At 36.5% G+C, this 16,350-nt stretch overlaps 1 protein-coding gene and 2 non-coding genes across 3 annotated transcripts in view; all 3 read left to right on the top strand.

Annotated features, from left to right (window-relative positions):
- The first annotated feature begins 5,455 nt into the window (after nt 1–5,455).
- Trnan-guu lies at nt 5,456–5,529 on the top strand. Its single transcript has one exon. It is a non-coding gene; the product is annotated as a tRNA-Asn (tRNA).
- Nucleotides 5,530–6,103: 574 nt separating this feature from the next.
- Nucleotides 6,104–6,177, top strand: Trnat-agu. Its single transcript has one exon. It is a non-coding gene; the product is annotated as a tRNA-Thr (tRNA).
- A 475-nt stretch (nt 6,178–6,652) lies between these two features.
- The window catches only part of LOC124956006 (nuclear pore complex protein Nup88), a 68,984-nt gene continuing 59,286 nt past the window's right edge, over nt 6,653–16,350 (top strand). Inside the window, exon 1 of the mRNA XM_047511309.1 lies at nt 6,653–6,936. Coding sequence (XP_047367265.1) covers nt 6,727–6,936 — 210 coding nt within the window. The 5' untranslated portion in view covers nt 6,653–6,726. The remainder of the gene's footprint in view (nt 6,937–16,350) is intronic.

The raw sequence follows: 16,350 nt of genomic DNA, 5'->3' as shown, positions 1-16,350 counted from the left end.
AGACGTAAAAGGATTCCGCGTGTGTCGGAAGTTGATGGGAAGACGAATCGAGGACAGGAACGTGCCAGACCCGACCAGACGTCGACATCTTCTCTATACGTCAAAAGGAAGCCTATTCTCCAGAAACGATACATTCGTAAACGTACTACCGTACTACTACTTAACTAACAGGCCTATCCAATCAAAATACTCATCCCTTTCTTTTCTTTTTTTTTTTTTTCTTTTTTTGTAATACGAAGTTAAAATGAAATAGTTCGTCAATTTGATAGACAAAGATGATGGAGTCGAATAAGGGATGATAGAAAGAGTAAGGGAAAAAAAAAGAAAAGAAAAAAAAGAAAAATTAAAAGACGATAACGAAAACGAAAGAGGAACAGGAGGGAAGATTGGGTGGTAGAGAAGGTGATAGAGAGAGAGAGAAAGAGAAATAAGAGTGAGAGGGGGCTGGAAAATGGTTGCAAAAATTTTGCGAGCTTGTGGGATGGCCACGAACCGACATACATAACTGCGGTTGCGTTTAAAGTAAAGTACTAATTAACACGGCAGCGATTCGAGTTGTTCTCGGCTGGTAAGAAGAGTCGGGAGGTTGGGTGGGCTCGTTCTTGCGCGCACGAGTTCTCCTCGAATCGGAATGGGAGAATAGACGGAATGAGGATGAAGCAGGGAGAGAGGGTAGGAGGTGATGGTGGTAGTGGTGGTGGTGGTGCTGGTGAAGGAAGGAAAGGAGAAGTAGAAGGAGGAGAAGGTGGAAGGTGGAAGTCTTAAGGCAGCGTGTTCTCTCCGGGGAGCCAAGTGTTAGGAGAATTAACAGCAACCCCTGATCTTGGCCTTCTATGCTATCTCCCTAATAATAAACTGGTAATTCCCAATGCCCCTATAAGTTACTCCCTTTCAACGCCACAATGACCTACGAGTGCCAAGACGTATTGTCTAACGGGTGTTCGTGATCCGTTCGTCGGTTCCTTCGTCGAAATCTAACGGGGCCATTAGTTAATTGAAGAGCTCCACGGGAGAAAGAAAGAAAGGGGGAAGAAAAAAAAAACAAAAAAAAAAAAAAAAGAAAGACAAGGAAAAAAAAAGATGAAACAGAAAAAGAGATATTGAACGAAGAAAATTCTACTAGTCGTCGTCGGAATCTCTCTCTCTCTCTCTCTCTCTATCTCTCTTTCTTATCTTTATCCATCTATCCATTCATCTATCTGTTTTTCTATCTCTGTCCTTTGTCTATCCTTTGTGTATGTATGTTTGTGATGTTACGTGCGCGCAGATATCTCGTTCGAGTCGAGGGAATTGTCTCATTAGTTTCGGATTCAGAGAGAGAATAAAAAAAAAAATAAAAAAAAAAAAACAAAAAAAAAGAAGATATAAAAAAAGAAATGAAAAGTAAAGGACAAAGAATCGATCGTTATCTAATTATCAATTCTATTCGATATTCCGATCATCGAATGTTGTTATCACTCGTAACAATAGTAAATAAGATCACTCTCGATATTTTCCAATCGTGGCTTTACCATTACGACGATAATATTGGATATATATATATATATATATATATATATATATATATATATATATTTACGCTCGCAATTATCTCAATTGACTCGATTTACAAAAGGTAAGCCACACCTGGCACTGCTAGTCGTTGTAATGCTCACCCGTTACATCGTTACATGTTCAAGATTCAACCAGAAGACTTAACTCACCGTATATATATATATATATAAACGTATCTATCTATGTATGTACGTATGTATGTACATAGATTCCACCATACATTTACTTCTATAAAGTATCGTGTATCTAAGTCGATGTGAAGGATACCAAGTCATCTATGTAATTTAAATACGTAGAGAAAAAAAAAAGAGAGAGAGAGAGAGAGAGAGAGAGAGAGAGACAAAGAGCAAGGGGTGCAGGTAAACCTCGTTACAGAAGTTTACGGAAAAGAAGGGATTGTAAATTTCTTGTAAAAAGAAAAAGAAAAGGAAAAAGAAAAAAAAAGGAAACAATCCTTTTTTTTCTCATTTCTCAAAATGAATCGATTTAAAATCCATCGTAAACTAAAAAATTCACATAAATTAATTTAGATTACCTAATCGTAAATCTTATATGTACTAAATATCTAACTCCTCGAGATATTATAATGAATATGTTACGTACATAAGATCTTGTAATATTCAAGGCGTATTAAGGTTAACGCACGATTTATTATACAACAGGAGACAATGAAATTCTCATGAAAATCCAACGCACGAGTCCTCACTCCCCGCTCTTCTCTCTTTCAACCGGATCGAAATGGTTACTAAAAAGCAATAAGATACGTCTTACTGTATATAAAGAGGAGGAGGAGGAGGAGGAGGATCAGGAGGGGGTGGGAGGAGTAGTGAGGGAAAGGAAGGGGGAGAGGAGGGACACACGATCCTCCATGTTTAGACCAAATATCTACTACGTAGATTAGGAACAAAAGCACGGGGTGAGGGAGGGGGAGAGGGGAGGGGAGGAGGAAGGGATGCTGAGGGGTATGTTAACGGTGACCGATAAATTCTGTTGCAACTGTCTCTTAGTTGTAATTAAACGCACAATTTAAACAGACCATTAGCGTCAGCATAACCAAAACTCCCTAGAAAGACAGAGAGGGAGAGAGAGAGGGAGAGAGTATGTGTGTAAGAGAGAGAAAGAGAGAGACCTCTATCCTCGAAGATATTGGCTTAGGAAATAACTAGGATCAATCCTAAATCCGTGATTACAAAGAATGACTCTTTTTTTTTATTTTTTTTTTTTTTTTTTTTTTTTTTTTTTTTTTTTTTTCTATAGCATGATCCACGTCGTATTATACGTTAATTTTACAAGAGAAAATGCATATATAATATAGATCATTGCGAATAACAACAACATGTATCTGTGTGTGTGTGTATATATGTATATATATATATATATATATTCACGACGAATAATATTCGTACTTACACGATTACATGCATTAAAACGTATTGAAATATTGACGATCTAATCTCGGTTATCGTAGTATAATATTAAATAAAATTAATTTAATTGAGATAATGCTAGGTGGCAGGGAAGAGAATGAAGAGAGAGAAAGAGAGAGGAAAAGGAAAGAAAAAGAAGAAGGATCTATTCGATAGATATTTTTGTTTTGTTATGCATTCAGGTAAACGAATTGTCGTTCTAATTATGAGTGCCATTTTGATGAGCACATATATAGTGCGTACGAGGTACGAGTCGAACATCTGCGATCCATCGTGACGGATAAATCACCTTGGGACCACCCTCCAATCGTGTCTCGCCCATCGCCTTGCATATAGACAGTTACTAATGAGCCAACCCCATTTAATTAACTGTATATGGTTTCGATGCAACTGCCAGACTATTTCACGTTCGTATATAACAACTATTCTCTACTCACCGACTATTATATCGCTTTCTCTTTCTCTCTCTCTCTCTCTCTCTCTCTTTCCAATCCTAAACCACCACCATCACCACATCACCCCCCAACCCATTTACTCCAGTTCTACAACCAACACCACACCCTCCTTTTATTCAAGTTCAGTTAGTGAAACGATATTTCATCGAGACCTCTTTTTGTCTCCGTCCATCTGTTCGATTTCCGTTTTGTTTGGTACGATAATAATGCTCTCTGTGTTTCTATCTGATTATTCAACCTTAACTTTCGCAATATATATATATATATATACATGTATTTCTAACAACATTGTTATTAACAATGATACCTAATATCAGATTGATGATATATTTCAGATTAATTTTCTAAAGTAAAACGAACGTTGTTTGGCAAACGTCCACAATGTTAGATATTATTTCTGTTGAAGTGATGACTCTATCGTGATTTGCATTTAAAAAGAAAAAAATTGTCTTTCGTACGATCAACATAACGTGCGATTATTAATGAAACTTTCGTACGAAGAAAAAAAAAAAAAAAGAAAAAGGATAAATAAATAAATAATTACAAAATCGATCGATTAAAAATTTACAAAATTCTATTTCTATTCACGGTGATTCGTGTCCTGATCTTTCGGATATCATATTCAATTATATTTCAATGATATAAAATAAGAAGTATATCAATTCTTTTACTCACCATTTACGATGAAAGACATTTGTCCATTTTGTTGCTTGAAAATGTGATACATAGACATCGATTGTAGATTTAAATTATTGCAAATCGACGATCGTTTTATTCGATTGAGATGATACTGAAAAGAAAAAAAGAAATTTAGAAAATAAATTTATCATTCCAACGAGATTTATTGCATCTTCGTAAACTTCGATATATTACAAATGTTACTTACCAATAATTTCTTACAGAAGACGCGTAATACTTTCTTGATAATCTTCCATAATACAAATTGACTTTATAGTACGCGTTTATGATTTATTTATTACGTGACTACGTGAATTTAATTCACGAATATCTAACGTTTAAACGCAACTGTTAAATTATTTAAAAGAAAAAAAAGGAAAAAAAAAGAAAAAAAAAATAAAAAACTTTTTACAAAGAAACACTGAATATATATATATATATATATATATATATATATATATATATATATATATTTATATATATGTAATTGACTGCATTGCATGCAATTATTCAAAATGTTTCTAATAATTAATTTTAAGCTATAAAAAAAACACTCGATTCATTTATTGCATCGCGCACGATTGCAATGATATCATCTGAAAAGAAAAGAAAAAGAAAATTATTAGTATTATTATTATTATTTTTTTTTTTTTTTTTTAATACGACATTGTTTTAACTAACTCAAGTTTTAAAAAACTCATTTGAACGATAAATACGATAGATCGTGATAGATAATTATTATAAATTTTTAAAAGGAGTCCAATAAAAATATGATTACGTAAGAATTTTTTAAGTAACCCAATGACGTCACATTTCATTTTTCTCGAACATCTTTTGAACAAGACGATTAAATGATTTTAAAATATTTACACGTAGAAATCGTGTTATCGACAATCGATTGATATATAGAAGAAGGATGTGCATTAGAAGAAAAATATTTAATTACTTGTTATTAACGGGACGACGAAGTTCTCTTAATTCAAGTTCTCGTCACTTGTACTACATCAAGATGTTAATTTTGTCATCAACAGAAAAACAATACATTTCTAATAATACTTCTACGGGTAAGTAGATAAGATATAATTAAATTCAAAGATAATTTTATTTAAATTCGCAAATGTATATATATATATATATATTAATTATCATATGTGTTAATTATATTTATTATTCATTATATGCTTTCGTCGTGAAACAAGATATTATAATTAAAAAAAGATTTACGTGTGATAAACTAAAATGTATGAATTTAATAGTCTATTATTACTATTTATTTTAATGTATATGAAATTTCATTGATTGGTAGCATTAATTTTTGTTTAAGAAAATGACGGTCAAATCGCCTCCGTGGCGCAATCGGCTAGCGCGTTCGGCTGTTAACCGAAAGGTTGGTGGTTCGAGCCCACCCGGGGGCGTTAATTTTTTTGCTTTTATTTTTTTTGTTTTTTTATATTAATATAACTACATAAAAACTGTATAAAATATTGACCATTTTATTTTACATTATGATTTGAATTGTGATTTTTATATTATGATTAATTAATAGTTTATATCATTATCTTTTCATTTATATATATATATATATATAAGAATATATATATATATAAGAATATATATATATATAAGAATATACATATATATATAAGAATATTGAAATAATCAATAATTTGGAAATATTATAATAGAAATTTAATTCGTTTTTACTATTATAACAAACTTTTATTTTTAATTCAACGTAGAATCCTAAAATAATGATAATAATAAATAATAATACAATATTATACAATAAAAAATATATAAGTGAATAAATGTAATGCTTTCTATAAAAAAAAAAAAAAGAAAAAAAAAATAACGAACGAACAAGTATATAAACTTAAAAATATGTAATATATATTTATAAATAATTTATATATTATATTATGATAATTTAATTGAACTAAAGATGATATAGTCATGATAAAAATTTAATAATATTATGTCAGTAACAACGGCGCCGTGGCTTAGTTGGTTAAAGCGCCTGTCTAGTAAACAGGAGATCGAGGGTTCGAATCCCTCCGGGGCCTTGGAAAATCATTTTAAAGTGATTTATATTTTTTATCTTTTTTTTTTCTTTGCCTATCTTCATCGAAAAATACTTATCGAATTATTCGATTAAAATTAATTCTCTTTTCTCGACGTTATCTAATAAAGATTTTTTTTCTATTCACAATTATTATAATAAAACAAAGTATTATTATTAATTCTTTCTCTCTTTCTCTTTTCATTTACGTGACGTATATTTAACTAAATCTTATTGAAAAGAAGAAAAAAAAAAAAAAAAGAAAAGAAAAAAAAGGTACTTTCTTCAAATTAATTTCATCGTTAATTATTTGCCAATTTATAATTATCGAAATGAAAATATATTTATCTATAAACGTACGATGAATAAATAATACGACGTGCGAGTTAAATAAACACATTTTTAAATCTTCAACCAAGTGGCGCCATTATAATCACGTGATCGTTAAAAGTTGAAAGTTACAATATTGGCCAGCCTGCTCGTCAGCTGCTCGGTATGTTAACGCGCGCGTTGAGCAGTCGTTCTTAACCTCGTAGAAGTCTCCTCTGAAAATATGTCCTCGTGTACCGATCCATTGCGTTTAAACGACAAACGATTGTTCAAAGAGTTAAAAAGAAGTTTATCAGGTAATACGAAAGAGACGCATAACATTTTGGAGATTAGGGATGACGTGTTATACGTGTGGAATGCGGACAAGTGTTGCGTGCAAACATTAAATGTCGGTGCTGCGCGCGGTAAATTCGACGAGGATGTCACTTATCAGGTTAGTTAAAGAGTCCATCAATTATTATTATTATCGTTTTTACATTTTTCTTTTCTTTATATTATCTTATTATTTTCTTCATTTATTCGAAACAAATCGTTCAAACGTTACAATCTATCGTAAGATCACATCGCTTAGTGAGGTTGTGTTTATCTCTACTACTTCGTAGCTTTGCCTCGTGTTTATAGCGCATGCGTCGAACGTAGCTATGCACATGCGGCACACGCGTTACGACGCACAACCAGTATTTATATATATATATATATATTATAATCGTATATCTACTTTTATTCCTATTATTTCGTTCGATTATTTTTTATTAATTATATGTCGCTATTTATATTTGACAAGTGATCAATGTATTTTATAACATGAACAAAGGTGTTGGATATATTATCGAAACGATCTGTTATTTCAATATGTGGATTAAGATAATTGTCAAAAGAAATAATTTAATAGGAAAGTTCATTATATATATATATATATATATATATATATAATGTGTATATAATACACATTACTATATAACTTAATATACATACACACACACACACACACACAACATTTATTATACATAATATCACAATGTAATATATTTAATATATATTTGATATTTATATCTTATATTATATATATATATATATATATATATATATATATTTATGTGAGTGTCTTAATTAATATTAAGTATATATATATAATATAATAATAATATTATATATTTATATAATATAATAATAATAATATATATATAATATTATTATTATATTATATATATATATGTATATTAAATTATGTTTCCTATCGGTTAATCGCAGATACGTCCTCCCATGCATATACCGTTTATCTTTATAGAAAGGATCTTCTCTCTCACCCTGGTTGACCAGTCGTTAATCGGTCTTTGGTAGTCGTACGCACACTCGCGGAAAGTGATTACGTGGTAAATGAAAGGGAAGCGACAGTAGTAGAGCGCCGTTCAACGGAATCGCGGGTGAGAATGGGCCAGAACGTTTTCGTACTCTGGTACCCGGTGCTTTTATTTCATTTCAATGGCACACAACGTGGGATCAGCGGGTACATTAATGCCTCGCCGCGTCGCGCAAAAGAGCGGTGAGGGGATAATTTATAGGAAATGGGTTGTTCGACGCTCCGGAGTAATTTAATTAAAATAAATGTCCGCGCTGCGGAAGAACGTTACCCACGAACCCGCGGTCCACGCTGCGAATAAAATGCAAATTCAGACCCTTCACGGGTTGGTGGAGGGGTTGGATCGGCCAGGGGGAGGGGATAGAGAGTAGCTTGGAGAAGGTGGAACTGGAGGAGGAGAAAGAGTTTCGTAGTAGAGGGTTCAGAGAGGAACGAGGAACGAGGAAGGAAGGAAGGAAGGATGATAGGATAGGTATATCGTACCTTGATAGCTAAAAATACGAATGATAGACGAAGAATCAATGAATGACGATGATTCATGCTTCCTTCCTCTCTCTCTCTCTCTCTCTCTTTCTCTCTCACTCTACTTTATTTCGTCCAAGTAGCTATCCATATCCGTAGAATCCTTTCTAACTTCACTCTAACGTAACAAACGTATACTTCCACTAACCCTTACAAATCTGTTTTACGTTCCTCTACGTCTGCAACTTCCCAACGGAGCCCCTTTTCTAATGCTTTACAGTTTGCTAGATATTTTCTCTCTCCTTCTCTCTCTCTCTCTCTCTCTCTCTCTCTTTTTCTCCCTTTCTCGTCTCTCTGACTCTCAGATTTTATATCCTTTAACCGTTCTCTTTTACGAACTAACAAACATGTTCTATTAGGAATTATATCAACAAAATTAATCACTATTACAATTACGAAATATAGAATTAGATATTAATCGTTCTTAAAAAATATAATTAGAAGAAACGAAGGAATTAAGATCGATTCTAGATTTTTTAATATAATCTTCGTCTTATCAGTCATTCGAAAAGAATCACTGAAAAGAATATGAGGATACTTGAGTTCTCTTTTTCTCTTACATCCCCCTTCTCTCTCTCTCTCTCTCTCTCTCTCTCTTTTTCTCTTTACTCCTCGGGAGGAAGTCGGTTCGTGAAAGAAATTTATCAAGGGCCCTCAGGTAATTCAAGAATATCCTAAAGCCCGTATATCAGCCGCGAGTTGGCCGACTGAAATATCGGTCGTAAATAATAAAAGTTAGCAAGGTTCCTCTCTGTGGTGCGCAGAGACCGGCAGGAGTTTAAACCGGAAGATAGGTGTCGCGGGATACGGACGAGGCGGTGGCGGAGCCGGGGTTGCCAAGAGTATAGGATGAGAAGGTGTGGGAAGGGGAGGTAAAAGAGCTAGCGAGAGTAACCGTGATGAGGATGGAAAGAGGATGGCGGAGAGAAGGGGCGGTAGGGAGGTGAGCCTGTAGGTAGCGTAGCGAGAGGTGAGTGGGTGGTTGGGAGGGGAGAGGGTTGGAGACACAAAGACGCACCATTGTCAACCGCTCCGCCATCGGAACCACCGTCCGCCGCGGGAAACTTTGAATCATTTTTATTGCATAGAGTTATCTTTGTTACCAGCGGAACGGGGTGAACGTCTAAACGCGTTCCCTCTTTCTCTATCTCCCTCTATCTCTCTCTCTCTTTCTCTTTCTCTTTCTCTTTCTCTTTCTCCCTCGAACCGTGTTCTCCGTTATATATATATATATATATATATATATATATATATATATATATATATATATATATATATAACGTAGCCCTTCTATCCCGAGGGCTTCCTTTTTCCCTTTCCGTCCCGTCCTTCTATCCCGGTGTTCCGCGCTACGAGAGATAATGCGAACGCGAAAACGTTCACACCCCTTTGGCTGCCCAAATGGAATAAGTTCTTTAATTCGCGAATTTACCGCCGGGCAAACGAATCGTCCGAGCTGTCGCCGAGATAACGTTCTTCTAAAACCAACCCATTCGCTAGGCGATCGCGAGAATAATACTTTCTTCCCTCGAAACTCTTATTTTAGTTACTTACTTACTTACTTACTTACTTACTTACTTACTTAGTTCCTTCCTTACTTACTTACTTACTCACTTACTTGCTTGCTTGCATACTTACTTATTTACTTCGCGAGTAAGTCTAGAGATACGACAGGATGCGACACGACGCTTTTCTTTTTCTTTTTTTTCTTTTTTTTTTTTTTATTTCAGAAATTACCCTTTACGTGTTTTCTTTCATCAAATGTTGTCGTTTAAATTCTGTCCAGCTTCGACTGAATCGTTCCCATTGAGATTCGATTAGTTTTTAGAACGATCGAGATCGAGAATTGAAAATTTTTTAATCGAATAAATAAATGTACTCTATTTTAAATCGTATCTAGCGTCCCTATTTAATACGAATATGAAAAAGAGAAAGAGAGAGAGAGAGAGAGAACGAAATAGAAGTGAAAAGAAAGGAATTTAGTAATACTTAGTTTGCAAAAAAAAAAAAAAAAAAAAAGTAAAAGAATGCATTTTGGTTTGGTTGACCCTCTCTACCTTACCCACCTACCCACCCACCCACTCACCCACCGCCTCACCCACCATCCCACTGGACACGCGAGCTTTTCTAATTGCTATGCGAGCCCCGAGACCCAGCAAAAAGGACAGTCTTATCTAAATTAAAAGTAGTACTCCGACTCTGGTTGGGGTCGAGGGTCAACGTAGTCGCGAACCCGGGATAGAAAATCCGAGCGAATTCCGGACCGTCTCAGGTTGTAGAGGAAAGGAACGGAATATCGTGTAATAAGCGAAATCCGCTCGACGATAATTAAAAAGTAATTTTACGGTGACGTTTGTGAGTACGGTGCCGCGTTCCCACGTCGGGAGACCCATGGAGCGCACACGTTTAGGAAGAAAGAAAGAGATAGAAAGATGGGAAAATATATATATATATATATGTAGAGAGAGAAAGAGAGAGAGAGAGAGAGAGAGGGAAAGAATGAGAGAGAGAGAGAGAGAGGGAGAGAGCAGGGTTGGGGGAGGGAGGGGAATCTACGAGAACTGCTCGGCTTTTCGCCGAAAAGTATAAGCAAACGTAAAAGCGAAAGGTCACTCGCCGTTCGGGGCAACCTAACCCTTGAATCTTTTCAATTCGTTCGCTGGAAAGAAACACGAGTTTCATAAAAAAAAAAAAAAAGAAAAAAAGAAAAAAAAACAAACAAACAAATAAAAAGAAGAGAAGAGAAAAAGAAAAGGAAGAGAGGAAAGAAGAAGAAACTACCCCTTACCAAAAAAAAAAAAAAAAAAAAAAGAGAAAATAAAGGAAAAGAATAGAAAGATAGAAATAAAGAAAGAAGGAAAACAAAATTAGCTTTTCTCGTAAAATATAATATATTACACAGGTCATCCGAGCATTATGCACATGTATCTATTTGAATTTATATCTATTCGTCTGTCTAGCCGTGTAAAATATCGTCGAACATTTGTTTCATCCCTTATCTCCGTTCTCATTCGAAGATATTACTAGGTTAACGTTATTATAACTTTTATTGACGCATAAATTATATAGATTTGTATGGGGGGAAAAAAAAATAAAAACAAAAAAAAAAAAAAAAGAAAAACAAAAAAAAAAAACAAAAAAAAAATAGAAAAAAAGGAAAAGAGAGAAAGGAAAAAGGAAATTAGATTTTCAAAGGAAAAAAAAAATATATATATATAATATACGGACAGATCGATAAATTGAAATACATGTATCTATTTAAATTTTTCTAATCAATTTTATCTATCTATTTATCTAGCTAGATATTTAACTATCTATCTATATATACATTATATATAGGATTATTAACCATTGAATATTTAATCCCTTATCCGTAATCATTTATAGATAACATTAATTATAAGATTAAATTTATATTATAGATTTTTTGAGATACGCGTTGAGGGAGGTCGTTGGAGGACAAGAGGTAGGTAGATACGTATAACCGTATAAAGAAGAGTAGTATGTACGTACCTAGTGCAATAAAATTCACGGGAAGTGTTTTACATCGGTACCACGAGAGGAGAGAGAGAGAGAGAGAGAGAGAGAGAGAGAGGATGAGAGAGGGTGAGAGAGGGTGAAAGAGAGAGGAGTCAGGAGGAAGGGAGGCTCGACGAATTCAGTAAGTGGCGGACAATGGCTTTTGTGGTAGACATCGGCCGCTTCTCTCCACCCTCTTCCCCAACCCAAACCCCCTTGCTTCTTCCTCTCTCTCTCTCTCTCTCTCTCTCTCTCTCTCTCTCACTCTCTCTCACTCTCTCTATCTATCTATCTATCTCTATCTCTCCACGCGTATTCGTATTTCGTTCGCGCTCTACTACGGATACATTTTCTCTCTTCTCTCGCGCATTATTCGCTGCCGACCCCTTCCACCTCCCCCTCCCCCGGCCACCCAGCCACCCTTCCCGCCCTATCGTCGTACGCGCTAGGAACACTCGAATGTCACGCTCTTGAAAACGAAAAAAAAAAGGAGAAAGAAAAGAAGAAAAAGAGAGGGGGGGGGGGTTGGAAAAAAAGTAAAGAAAAAGGAGAAAGAGTGCGTGAACAATCTCGCACCTCGCTCCTCCACTCATTTATTAATAGGTAGGTATGCATGTACACCGAGACTCGAATACGTACAGCTAACAAACTACTACCCTCTTCGAAACGTTTCTCTCTCTCTCTCTCTCTCTCTCTCTCTTTCTCTCTCTCTCTGTCTTTCTCTTTTTCTCTCTTTATTTTGCTCTTTATCCTTCTTGTCATTTATCAAAATTGTCATTTATCAATTGAATGAAATAAAATGAAGTAACAACAGACGTCTATTTTGATTAACCCCTTTTTCATTGAATGAAACTCTTCGAGTAATTAAATTACGGAATATGTTCATTATATCTATATATATATATATACACATACATGCATACGTATACATATCTATTATACGTACGTACCTTACATGCATGTATAAATACGTAAACGAAATATTGACGTGTTATCTTTATTCATTTCGTTATCCGAAATAAATGATAAAAAAGAAAAAGAAAAAACAAAAAAAAAGGGGAGAGAGAGAGAGAGAGAGAGAGAGAGAGAAAAAGAGCCGTAATAATAAAACTTTACGTGGTAATAATAAGAGAATATACGTGAGTTAGCATTACAAAAGGGTTATTTGTTAAGACGAAAGATCGGCCAAAGGATTATCCACGAAGTAACTTCCTTTATCTGTCTTCTTCGCGAAGAGTCGTATACGAGAATGACCGAAGGAAAAGGTAGAGGTGGGGGCTGCCCGGACGGTATTGCGTTGACGCAATAGGGGTATGCGGTACGATGGTGTACGGTATGGTGCGGTACGAGGGTGAGAGTTCCCATTGTCAAGGGTGCCCGTTAAAATGCGAAACATCCTTCGTCTTGGAAGGAAGCGAGCGTCGAAATCCTACGATCGGGTAGAGAACCACATCGTATTAAGCGCTAACACACACACACACAAATGTATATATATATATATATATATACACACGCACACGTACAAACAAAAACACAGAGACATCCCCTCCCTCTCCTCCTTACCATCGTGTCAACTACCAAATACCATCAGAACCAACACGATACGCCTCGCACAGTATATTCTCCATTATCGCTGGTTCTATAGCCTATAAGCGAAGAACGAAAGGGCTGGCGAAGCTCTCGCAATGACAATAATTCTACGCTAATAACCCACCCTCACCTACCTACCCCCTTACCTCACTCCCTCGCCCCCTCATCCTCTTTCTCCCTTCTTCTTCTTCTTCTTCTTCTTCTTCTTCTTCTTATTGCGAGGGATGTGTCTCGGAAGAGAGACTTCTCGAGACTTCTACTCTATCCACCCTTTCTCAACCCGTTCACACCGTCCTATACCATTCAGCCCCTACCCCCTTCCCCCTCCTCTTCGTACGATAGACGACGACGCATCATCCTCCGTTATACATGTTGTATATCCGTTCTCTCGTCCAGTAATGGCGAATCGTGAATCGTCGTTAATCGTTAAAGCCTCTGCTTTTGCTACTGCTGTTATTCTCTTGGACGTATTCGAGAAAACCCTAACCGCCTATGCTTTTAGGTGAGAGCATCTCGTACGATGAAAAATGTACCTCTCGACGAGGCGACGCGAGAAAAACTTCCCTTCCGCTTTTTTTTCTTCTTCCTTTTTTCTTCCCTTTTTCTTTTTTTTTTTTTTCTTCCTTCTCCCTCTCTGTCTCTCTCTCTCTCTCTCTCACTCCTTCTTTTTTTCCTCAATGGAAAGAGAGAAAGAGAGAGATGAATGAAGGAGGAGAGGGTGGGGAAAGAGATGGATAGCAAGAAGGGCGCTAAGGGAAAGATTTAAGAAGGTAAAGGAATCTTCGCTTTATATAATGTAGTAAAGTCCGCGAAAATCTTAGGAATCCCCTGCCCTCCCCCTCCCCACCCCTCCCCCCCTTCCTCCTCGCCGCCCGTAGTCTCGATCGTTTTACGTATCCGGTTACCTTATTCCGGATCTAGGAATAGAATGAGAGAAATGAAAGGATGAGTTTTGGGAAGGAATCGTCGTCGTAGCTGCCGTCTCGTAGTAGTCGTCGTAGTCGTCGTCGTCGTCGTTGTCGTTGTCGTCGTCACGGTGGCGTTAAGAAGGGAATGAGGAAGGACGGTTGGTTGGTTGGGTTTCTCTAGACGAACTGAATGGCTTTCGTTCCGCAGGGGGTGGCTTTGTCAGTTCTCGGATGCCTTGGCGAGCTAATGCATTTCCTTTACAGTTTTAATGGGCATTCATAACTAAGTTTAATAATGCCGGTCGGAGAGGCGAACAGTCGCGGTCGCATATCTAATAATTCCACGATTCCCACCTCTTTCTCTCTCTCTCTCTCTCTCAATCTCTCTCTCTCTCTCTGTCTCTCTCTCTCTCTTTCTTTCTTTCTCTTTCTCACAGGAAGTTAACATAGAGGAGGACGGATTTTAGTGGCTACCGCTTCGGTCTTACCCCCTCTAGCATTTCAAAAAGCGTCCATTCTCTTCTCTCCTCCTCTCTCTCTCTCTCTCTCTCTCTCTCTCTTTCTTTTTCTCCTTATCTCTTTCTCTCTTTATCTTTCTATCTTCTTCTGACTCTCTCTCTCTCTCTCTCTATCTCTCTCTCTCTCTCTTCTTACCACTCTATTTCTTCTCACTTGGTTTCCATGTTCGAGTATCTTCCGTCGGACCTCGAGCGAAAGATCTCCGAGAGTTTTTAGAAATAACTTCGGCTTTATCAGAACGAGTCCAATTCTTTTCTTTTATATCATCCCCCTTGATTCCTTCTCTCTCTCTCTCTCTCTCTCTCTCTCTTTTTGTTACGTACTTTAAATTAATCAATGAGACAATTATCCAATTAACGTTATCCAATATTATTACGAACGACGTTAATAGGCTCGTTTTATCAAATTTATTATTCGATTTCTACGAAAGTATTTTCTTCGAATCTCTTTTTACATATCTACTCTTCTATTTTATTCTACATAAATTAGATTCGATGAAAAACCATGACATATATATATATATATATATATATATATTTTTTTTTCTTCTTCGTTTACTTATCCCACTCAGTGCTCGGCAAAGAGTAAATATCACGAAATGCGAGATATAACATCTATGGTCGCGTTGGTGCAAAGAGAGAGAGAGAAAGAGAGAGAGAGAGAGAGAGAGAGAGAGAGAGGATTCATCCTTTCGTGGCATAATTGCGTCTCGGTATACGAGGAAGGTATAAATCCCGTCTCTGTTATACGGTAGAACACGGCATCTTAGCCCGGTCTTCGCCGCGTCTGCGAGACCAACGGCACCATCTCTAATAAATAACCCGAAGACAATGGACACTGTCCAAAACACGGTAGATCTTACGCCTTTAAACTTAGGTACGAAGTCTCAACCCTTGCCCAACCCCTTTCCAACAAAAGTACCACACCGTTGGTACTCTCTCTCTCTCTCTCTCTCTCTCTTTCTTTCTCTCTATCTATCTCTGTCTTTCTCTTTCGTTCACCGAAAGAGCGCGAGTCCTCTCACCCCCTTACTCTCTCCTCCTCCTCCTCCTCCTCCTCTTCTATTTCTACCTCTACCTATACATCTACACCTCTCTCTTTTACCACCCTATCCAACTAGGACCGCGACACACAGCTATAACACTAGCCTGCTGCAGCTCACTGGAATTATAATGTTTGTTTCTAACAAATTACCATGATAATGGTTGGCGTAGCACGGTTTTCACCGTGTCTTCGTTGGCACACTTAAATTATACGGTAACGGGAGAGGAGAACGGCGACGAACGATCCCGTGCGAGTGTGACAGCAAAGTAGCTGAATCGCGATGGTATGGGGATAAAGAGGGAAAGAGAAAGAGAAAGAGAGAGAGGTAGATATAGAGGGTAGTTTTCCACGGTCAAGATTTCTACGAGATATATTTATCTCGTTG

This window comes from Vespa velutina, chromosome 20 (assembly GCF_912470025.1).
Source record: "Vespa velutina chromosome 20, iVesVel2.1, whole genome shotgun sequence".
In the NCBI taxonomy this organism is placed as follows: Eukaryota; Metazoa; Arthropoda; class Insecta; order Hymenoptera; family Vespidae; genus Vespa; species Vespa velutina.
The sequence above is the reverse complement of the archived record's forward strand: the minus strand, read 5'-3'. Positions and strand labels throughout refer to the sequence as shown.